Raw genomic sequence first — 10991 nt, forward strand, 5'->3', positions numbered from 1 at the left:
AATACGCATTAGTCAAAGTGTTAATAAATACTCATTAGTCAAAGTGTTAATAAATACTGATTAGTCAAAGTGTTAATAAATACTCATTAGTCAAAGTGTTAATAAATACTCATTAGTAAAAGAGAGATTAGGAAAAACCTGGGCAAAAAATGAAAAATAAAGAAAATTACAAATAACAGCCTATGGAATACTACATAGATAATTAAAGTCTAAGCAACTCAAACCCCATAAACAGCCTAGAGTGATTTCAGGTGCTCTTGAAGAATAAACAATCCTGTTTTATAAGTGGCACTCATCGTGTTGCTCATTTTAAGTACAAACATGTGTTTCATGGCGTAGCATTCATTGCTTTATTAAGGAATAATTATATTGATTGCGAGAGTATTTATAATCCTCCAATCAAGGCATGGAAACATTTTGGAAATTTCTGATTGAATATTGTGTATTTAAGACACATCTTACGATGTTATATCGCTTAAAAGCATAACATTTACCATTTTAAACCATGACAAAATAATAGATAACTTCCTTACAAAATGATAATATTTTAAACTCTTGCTATATCCTGAGAGGTCTCAGTTAGAGTGATATGCTTATGAAAAAAAACATTAAAAAGAGAACTATTTATGAAACTGATTTTAAAATTTGATTTATTAAATTTTCACCTACTCTTTAAACGAAAGAAAATGTGAAAAAAATATTGCAATATTGTAGAAATGTTATTTACAATACTTAAAAAAAAGCTTTACTAGTATAGTTTAAAAGAACTATGATTAATTTTAACAAAATTTTATAACAATGTGATCTAATAATTTTTTCAGCTTGGTTTATATTCTAAAATGGAAATACCCAAGACGGAAATGGTTGCACTGAAAGCTTGTGTATTTTTTATGGTTATTATTCTGATGTTGAACCAGATAACTATGTGTTTCACAACAGTAAGTTAAAAATTTGACTCGTTATGAATTAATTTCTTAAATGTTAGAATTAAGAAAATAATGTATGATTGCAGACTATGTTTAAAACAATAAATGAAAAACTAATATGATCAACCAGATAACTAGATGTATTTTTTATGTATTATTGAAAGTTTATAAAATACAGTGAACATTTTTGAATCTGACAGTTATATTTATTTTGTAGGGATGGAAATACTTTACATCACTAGATAATTGGTTATCATGGACTACCATTATAGCTACTATAGTGTTTTTACTACCATTTAATAATCTTCCTTGTTTGAATAATTGGAGAGCAGGATGGATGGCTGCTGCCTTAGGATGGTTAATGTTGATGAACATTCTCAGAGGGTCAGTTCCATAATAGTTAGGGCCTAATAGTTAAATATCTTTTGTGTAATTTTCCATTATTTATAATCGTGAAAAATATGACCAACACTTGCATTTGTTATTATATTAACCATGATTATTTAAAGTGATGGCTTAACTCTTGCTGACAATTATTTTTGTTTTCCTTATTTTTTCTATTGTTGTATAGTTGGTTATACGCTAGACAGAGTCAAAAAGCAAGACATCGGTATGCTGTTACCAGCAGTGGCGGCGTCAACAATGTATTAGTTTGTGATTAAGTCTAGTTTATATTCATTGGAAAAATACACTTTTTACCTAAAGCTCTAAGTCAACCTACAATATGTAAAGATCTAAGTAGGCCTTTTATATGTCAAGCTCTATGTAGGCCTATTATATGTCAAGTTCTATGAAAGATGCAACAGGGTTATAATCGCAATAATTTAATCTAGCATTTTGAATTTTTATGCCCCACCTACGATAGTAGAGGGGCATTATGTTTTCTGGTCTGTGCGTCCGTCCGTCCGTCTGTCTGTCTGTTCGTCCGTCCGTCTGTCCCGCTTCAGGTTAAAGTTTTTGGTCAAGGTAGTTTTTGATGAAGTTGAAGTCCAATCAACTTGAAACTAAGAATACATGTGCCCTATGATATGATCTTTATAATTTAAATGCCAAATTATAGTTTTGACCCCAATTTTACGGTTCACTGAACATAGAAAATGATAGTGCAAATTTCAGGTTAAAGTTTTTGGTCAAGGTAGTTTTTGATAAAGTAGAAGTCCAATCAACTTGAAACTTAGTATACATGTTCCCTTTAATAAGATCATTCTAATTTTAATGCCAAATTAAAGAATTTATTCCAATTTCACGGTCCACTAAACATAGAAAATGATAGTGCGAGTGGGGCATCCGTGTACTGTGGACACATTCTTGTTTTATAAGAGTTAAACTGGATTTTTCTCAATATCGCTTAAATTAAAATAATTATTTAGTTGAACATGGTTAAATTGCAATGATAAATGCAGTTAATAAATTTTGAATTTACAGTACATAATTTGATAATGTCTACTTTAATTTTCAGCTTCAGTTCTATTGGAATATACTTTATCATGTTTAGTGAAGTAATAATCACACTGTTGAAGGTAAGTAGATAAAGGTGTAATGTAGTAAATAATTGATAAATATAAAAACAATGCAGGGGCAATTCCAGCCATTTTTAAAAGGAGGGATTCCCACTCAGCATAAAGGCGACAATCCAACTAATATCCCCTATTTAAAAGCATTGAATTTCAACCCCCAGAACTCCACCAAACATTTTTTTTCTAGTAGAAACTCTTAGTTTATGACTGCTTCAAGATTTATTCATACCGTAGGCATTTTTAATAAAACAACTTTTCAACATTCATTGTATTAAATTACTTAGACTATGCATGTATGGTCCCACTATATGAGTATATACTCTTAATTGTTTATATTTGAGTTACTTTGTTTACGTTTCACATTTATGTCTTATTTATAGACATTTGTTATGACTCATATCCTTTCTATCCAGGGTTGGCAAAGTATTACCCACCCGGGAATTCCCGGGCGGGAAAACCCGGGTTTTCCCGGGCTGGGCAATACTCCCAGAAATGGGTAATAGTGGGCATTACTGGGCAATATGATTTTTTAAGCTTATTTTAACACAAAATAGTAAAGACTTGTTATATTTTCATAGTATAACAGCTAAATATATACTTTTTATACAGATAACCATTGACAGTCATTTCTAGAAAATTCAATTTCATCGCTTCTCTATTAATTTTAAATGTTGGCAGAATACAAGATTTGCACATTTAAAGATACCTTTTAATTACCAAGTATTGTTTTTATAATCCAAACTTTGAAAAATGCATTTTATTGCAGTGTTTAGGTGAATTGTTAATTTTAATTGTTATACATTCATATTGCTAGATAAACACCCTACAGGGTCATGCCATTAACACTTATCCTACTTTGTAAAGAATCACTCTGATTCAAACAAAAAATTCTCTGAAACCGATATTATCAAGATGCTTGATTTCTTGATTGACAACATATTTGTTACGTTCGGAGGACGTGTTTTTCAACAGACTGTCGGCATACCAATGGGAACAAACTGTGCCCCTCTACTTGCTGACTTGTTTCTTTATTATTATGAGGCTGACTTCATGCAGGAACTTCTTAGGAAGAAAGATAAGAAGTTAGCAATATCCTTTAACTCTACTTTCCGCTATATAGATGACGTTCTTTCACTAAACAATTCAAAATTTGGTGACTATGTGGAACGCATCTATCCCATCGAATTGGAGATAAAGGATACTACAGATACAGTTAAGTCAGCTTCATATCTTGACTTACATCTAGAAATTGACAATGAGGGTCGGTTGAAGACAAAACTCTACGACAAAAGAGATGATTTCAGCTTTCCAATTGTGAACTTTCCATTTCTAAGTAGCAACATTCCAGCAGCACCTGCATACGGGGTATATATCTCTCAAATGATACGATATTCCCGTGCTTGCATTTCCTATCATGATTTTCTTGATAGAGGGTTACTGCTCACAAGGAAGCTATTAAATCAAGAGTTCCAAATGGTGAAGTTGAAATCATCCCTTCGTAAATTTTACGGACGCCATCACGAGTTGGTTGACCGTTATGGAATAACCATTTCACAAATGATATCGGATATGTTCCTCACGTCGTAACTACAATCCCCTTCCCTTTCATGAATTTGACCTACCGAATTAGACTATTTACCGGATTTGTAATCACATAAGCAACACGACGGGTGCCGCATGTGGAGCAGGATCTGCTTACCCTTCCGGAGCACCTGAGATCACCCCTAGTTTTTGGTGGGGTTCGTGTTGTTTATTCTTTAGTTTTCTATGTTGTGTCATGTGTACTATTGTTTTTCTGTTTGTCTTTTTCATTTTTAGCCATGGCGTTGTCAGTTTGTTTTAGATTTATGAGTTTGACTGTCCCTTTGGTATCTTTCGTCCCTCTTTTATAAAATTGAAAGGACTGATTATTGTTACATAAACAAATCTGTGTTCTAATCTGAACAATTACTTATTAATTAGTGACAGTACATATACATTATTTAAATGGGAAGTTTCTTTAATACATGTAATTGTTATTTCTTAATAGGAGCTACATGTATATTCATTTGAAAAAAAATGATTTATTTGCTTTCTAGTTTACAGTTTGCCAATCTAGACAAATGCTAAACAAACAAAATAGGGTATACATATCTTATTAAATGTATTGCATTTGTGTTTATCACTGAATCCTCTTTAAAATTCAGACAAATATTTTATATTACCCAGTATTGCCCAGTATTACCCACTAAAACCCAGTAAACCCGGGTTTTCCCAGTATTTCCCACTGGGCTGGGCAATACTCATAAAACCCGGGTTTTTGCCAACCCTGTTTCTATCTATCTACTTGAGTTATTTAAAAACTCAATTTTTTAATGCTACATTGTCATATATTTCAGGTTGTTTTGATATTGTGTATATTCCTGATGGCTTTTTCTTCAGCCTTCAGCATAACACTTGCAAATACAGTAAGTATAATTGTTCGGGAGGCTAAGATGTTATTGAACAACAATATAAACAAAAGAAATATTCGTTTGACCAAATACCCCGGTAGGTCACATTTTCAAAATTTTCCATCCAGGTTGAACATTTGACCGTTGCAGACGACAACACTTTCCCATTAAGATAGAACATCAGACCGTTGCAGACGACTCAACTTTATAAATGCATGTACCAATGGGTCAGGGTAATTGTTCAATAGTCTTACATAACTGTTACTGTTAGTTGTAATAGTGGTAATTAATAATGGTCATTACGGCTTGGCTGCGGATGACAAATTGCTTGGTTACAGATGACAAATTATGTCTTTGATACGGAAGATTTCCTTTAGCTGTTGTTCTTACTTGATTCAATTATTAAACATTTTCACAAATTAGACCCCTAGTGTTCTGAACATAATTATATCAATTATGATTACAAATAAGGGGGGTCCAGGGGCAGATCCAGCCATTTTTTAAAGGGGGTTCCCATTTCCCAACCCATGATTGTAGTATTAAATAAATGTTATATTATATAAATGAAAATAAATCGCCCTTCTCTCCCAAATAGAGTTGAAAAAACAAGCAAATAAACACAGACAAAGACAACAAAGTAACAAACAAACAATAAAACCATAACACACTCTATCAAATTTAATCATATGATAATTTTGTTTCTGTTACATCCAGGGTTTCAAGATCATGATGCATATTCTCTAACTACATTTTTTATGATGTTAGGAATAGTAAACTATATAGATAGTTTTGTTTCTGTTACAGCAAGTGTTGAAAGATTGTGCTGTTTATCCTCTATTTACATTGTCGATGATGTTAGGAGAATTTTTAAAACTACATAGATTACTTTGTTTCTGTTACAGCCCGGGATTTAATATAGTGATGTGTATCCTTTAACTAAATTTTCTACATGTATGATGCTGGGAGAAGTATATAAAACTACATTGATAACTTTGTTTCTGTTACAGCCAGGGTTTAAAGATCGTGATGTGTATCCTCTAACTTCATTGTCTATGATGTTAGGAGAATTTAACTATATAGATACCTTCACAACAGGAGCAAATGATCCATTTGCTATAGATGGTTACTGCATCATGTTTTTATTCTTCCTAGTGATGCCACTAGCATTGATGAATTTTCTTGTAAGTATTTTTAAATTCTATAACAAGTATAATTATTTGGAAGACAATGGTAAAACATCTGTGAAATAAATGGTACCATTTTAGAAGAAGTTGTACGGTCTTCCATGTTACTCCATTTAATTAAATGTCAAATTGTGTATTTAATTTGAAAAAATGTGGTACTGTCTACACTAATACCAGTTGTACCACATCTTATGCCAGCAAGGGGACAAAATTATTCTCTTTTTAATATTTTCTCTTTAAGTTAATACAAATTTGTAAAATTTCAAAACAAAATTTGACATCATTTCTTAACCCCTTATTACATGTTTAATGAAACTCCATTATAAAATTCAGCAAAATCAATATTTAAACAGTCTTCATAAGAAAAAGCAAATGTTATGGGATCTTATGAGAAAATTCGTGCAATTTGACAAGATCTTTGAGATTTCATCCAATGAAGGCTTTGGAAAGCAGAGCACAGGGTTTCCACAAATTAAATATTCAAGTCAAATATGTTATTTATTAAAACACTATATCTTTTTTGTCAACCCATGCATTACATGTTGTAGAATCTGAGTACTTCAATTTACATAAAATAGTTGATTTATGGTAACATTAAATTTATTAAACTGTTTTATCTTTGATCACTAAAATGTAGTAAGTTTTCAAAATCAATTAAAGATAGGATTTAATTTAATATGTTTAAGGATCAAGGTCTGGTCTTCTCTATCAGCATCTGCACAACAGACAAGACATAATTGATGGAATTACTTTTAAGATAAAAATATCAGATAATCCTTCTATACCAAAAGATTTAACCATAGATAGAAATTAAACCTACCTTTTTTTTTTTTAATTTTGTTGTGTTTTTATTATACAGACTGGTATAGCTGTTGGTGACATTGAAAAAGTAAGAGCTGGTGCATACATTTCCAAAATATCAATCTTTGTAAGTTGAGTTAAATGTTATTTATATGCCCCAGCTAGAAGCAATATGTTTATCCGTCTGTGCATGTGTTGGTTGATATGTCCATCCATTCATTCTTTCGTTCATCCGTCCAACCAATCTGTCCTGTTTCAGGTTAATTTTTTTGGTCAAAGTAGTTGTTGATGACGTTGAAGTCCAATCAACTTGTAAATTAGTACACATGTTCCCTGTAAGATCTTTGACTATTTTTTCTAATTTTGATGCCAAATTAGAGTTTTGACCTCAATTTTACTGTACACAGGACATAAAAAATTATAGTGCAAATGAGGCATTCATGTACTATGGACACATTTTTGTTTTATACAGCTTTTTTTCTGTGGTATTCATTGTTGTTACTTTTTGTGGACATCTTTTTCAGATAATTGTTGTTCTAATGAATTTATTCTTATAAGGTTTGAAGATAAAAAAGACATCTTTTTTAATTGATGAGATCTAATAAGAAAGATTTGATTTAGGCTTTGCAGATTATCACGTTTCAGAAGCCTGCTTATTTGTTTTGAATATTAATTTTACATTGGACGTAAGACATCCAATAAAACATTTTTGATATCTTAACTAGTGTGCACAAAGCTTTTATTACTTAATATAGATCAGGAAATACAATTTAGAAAAGAAAACATTTTTGGTACACTGATCTCTTATTGAAATTCCCTCTATTCACTTCAAATTTGTATGCAAATGTTTTTTTTCTTCAAAAGACTTTTGAACATATGGAACAATACAGTTGATATAAACTCACATGTTTTTTTTTTTTTTTTACCTCTTTTAGATTGACAAAAGCTATCTAATGGAAATTAGATTTCCTAGATCAGTACAGAGAAAATGGCAAAAGTTAAAACATACTGTATATCCAAACAAGCCAGAAGGTACAGTATGGAAAAAGGTATGTTTATCCTTACATTGCTACCTGTCCAGTACACTAGTATCTAAATAATGTAAAAAAAAGGAATGGTAATCATGGACAAGAAAAGGGTGTTCATCTGTGATGGTAGTGAAACACAAAACATTTGAGTCACAACAGATTAATAATCAACCTCTTCTTTGGTTTAGATTCTACAAATATGTTATAGAACTGTGTACTTTTTAAGAAGTAATTGAATGATGCAAGCAAACCCCTTGTCATTTATTTTGAAGAAAAATAATAAAATTTTTGAAAATTAAGGTTTTACCAGAATTTAGTGTCCACTGAACATGGAAATGTGATAGTGTGAACTGAGTTTATTGTCAGGTTATAGTATTGGTTAATGATTATTCCCGAATGAAGTTAGGATCATATCAACCAGGAATGTAGCACACATGCTCATGATGAAGGTTCTAAAACATGTGCCTAATTAGGGTTTTAACCCCTATTTCGTGGTTCAATTAACATGGACATCATATTACCTATAGCAATATACATACATATATCCTTCAACAACAAACACCAGTTGACTACTTCCTTCATCAGGAATAATTCCAGCATGAAAAACATAATTGTTGTTACATTGTATTACACAATAGGTAAAGAAAGTGCTGGTTGGGAGTGAAGAAGAGTTGATAAAAAGATATTTAGATACAGGGAAGGCTGATCATGTTGATGAGACAGATGAATTAAAGTCATTAATTAAAAAGCAAAGTTCACAGTAAGTAAATGATGTTGAAGATAGTTGTCATGGTGAAATTAGATATACACACTTATTTCTTTATTACACAATTTGTTTTGACTGTTTGGGAATGAGGAGCCATGAAACTTAATGCAATACATTTTATACCTTTTGATAACCATGTAGAGTGAGCAATACATTTTATACCTTTTGATAACCATGTAGAGGGTGCAATACATTTTATACCTTTTGATAACCATGTAGAGGGTGCAATACATTTTATACCTTTTGATAACCATGTAGAGGGTGCAATACATTTTATACCTTTTGATAACCATGTAGAGGGTGCAATACATTTTATACCTTTTGATAACCATGTAGAGGGAGCAATACATTTTATACCTTTTGATAACCATGTAGAGTGTTTTTGAAGTTAATAGGTTAACTTCTACTGAGTTTTAAAAAGAGAATTATAAGTTAAGATATGACTTTCCCCTTCTGAATACTTTTAACTAAGAGTTCCTTTCTAGCTTTCTTAAACCCCAAAGTTCATTGCAGTTCAAAACAAAAAACAAAAAGAATGTAATACTGTTATGCTTTGTTTAATGTTGAGTAGCTTATGATGTATGGTGGTTGAAGAGAAAGAGAGTACTTACAGTTTCAATGAATTCACAAAAATACTTATAAATCATGATAATTTTATTCTTCCAAAGACATGTCTACCGATTTTTCCAAAGGCATGTCTATCGATTTCTTCCAAAGACATGTCTACCGATTTCTTCCAAAGGCATGTCTACCGATTTCTTCCAAAGGCATGTCTACCGATTTCTTCCAAAGACATGTCTACCGATGTTTATGAAAATTAATATATTCAAATGTCCTTCACATCACAATGAGGAGTATAAAATGTAAAATAAGAAAAGAGAATTGTTACATCGGTTCTAATGAAATACTGTGATTTTACAGTCAAATAAATCTTGTATTTTCGCTACTTGGACTTCATACAGCTATAGGTGTAACAAAGTGACAACATATAGAAAAAGAAATAGTTTCTTTCATTTCTAACTTTGTAAATGAAATATAAAGAAAGCCTTTGAGTAACACAAAATCACAAAAAGGGAAAAAAATTTCATCCTCATATACCAGTATTTATCTTTCTTCCCTGCGCCTATATCACCCTGCTCAGTCGCTTCGTAATTCTTGTATCACAGCTTTGAGATGAGAGCAGGCATTATCAGCTACATCACAATGTCTGCGGAGAAGTAATCATTGTGTGAGGAGAAATTATCAAGCTTGCTTTCATCATGTGTAAAATTATCCTAGAGAGAAAGACCAGTAATAGAAAGATAAACAGATAATGAAATATCAGCCGCTCGACACAATGTGAAGATTTTTAGCTCGTTTGCTGCTCATTCACCAAAAAAGTTAAAATTGTGGCTTGTAGGTAATATTTTATGATATCAATGTGTAAAAAACCTGATATCTATACATATCAACTAGTCAGTCAAAATAGAAAGATATAAACACTTATTTTGCTGTTTCTTTCCAGGATAACAAAGTTACATGATCTACAGAAACAACAGCAAGATCTTATAAAACAGATGGCAGATCATTTACATATGGATTATAGACTAGACAGTTTTTCAGTAGCTGAATCAGAAATAACCACTAGAGCTGGACACTAGTTAGACACAAAACAGATCATCATGAATAACCACCAGAGCTAGACACTAATAGTACACAGAGAACAGATAATCTGAACTAACCACTAGAGCTGGACACAAGTAGGAGACAGAACAGATATTCGGGAATAAACACTAGAGCTGGACACTAATAGTACACAGAGAAAAGATAATTTGAACTGACCACTAGAGCTGGACAATAGTGGAACAGCAGACATTTGATTAGCAGATTGATTTAAAGATTACAACTACACAGAAAGTGTTGGCCACTTACAAAGTTCATTGGTTTTGTATAAACACTAGTTCAGGATGAAAACATTACTCTCAATAAATGACTATTTTCACATAGATAATGAATTTGGATTTCTTTTATTGCATAATTCACCAATAACCAAATGGGGATTATGAGTGTATCTATCATCCTCTAATAACTGCCATCTTATACCTAACTTTTTCATTTTTACATCTCTTCTAAAAATAGTATTCCTCTTGATTCTTTTTGTAAGTGTTTTTGCACCATTGAGTTTCAAAGAATTATTCTAATGTCAGAAATGTCACCAATTATCTTTTCTGTTTGTAGAACAATAGCTGTTAGTCTTAATATAATGAAAATATTTTTGTTTTAACTTCATTGATAATTTCAACAGAAATGATATATAAGTTATCAGGGAACAGGTTTCAATTGAAACTCAGCATGATA

The 10991-nt window shown here is 31.5% G+C and overlaps 1 protein-coding gene across 1 annotated transcript in view; it reads left to right on the plus strand.

Moving 5' to 3' along the window:
• LOC143046067 (uncharacterized) overlaps positions 1-10749 on the plus strand; it is a 35585-nt gene extending 24836 nt beyond the window's left edge. Inside the window, exons 23-31 of the mRNA XM_076219044.1 lie at positions 822-938; positions 1144-1310; positions 2386-2446; positions 4822-4890; positions 5883-6056; positions 6919-6987; positions 7796-7909; positions 8527-8648; positions 10159-10749. Of these exons, the coding sequence (XP_076075159.1) occupies positions 822-938; positions 1144-1310; positions 2386-2446; positions 4822-4890; positions 5883-6056; positions 6919-6987; positions 7796-7909; positions 8527-8648; positions 10159-10294 (1029 nt within the window). The 3' untranslated portion in view covers positions 10295-10749. The remainder of the gene's footprint in view (positions 1-821; positions 939-1143; positions 1311-2385; positions 2447-4821; positions 4891-5882; positions 6057-6918; positions 6988-7795; positions 7910-8526; positions 8649-10158) is intronic.
• The last annotated feature ends 242 nt before the right edge of the window (positions 10750-10991 follow it).

This window comes from Mytilus galloprovincialis, chromosome 9 (genome assembly GCF_965363235.1).
Source record: "Mytilus galloprovincialis chromosome 9, xbMytGall1.hap1.1, whole genome shotgun sequence".
Classification (NCBI taxonomy): domain Eukaryota; kingdom Metazoa; phylum Mollusca; class Bivalvia; order Mytilida; family Mytilidae; genus Mytilus; species Mytilus galloprovincialis.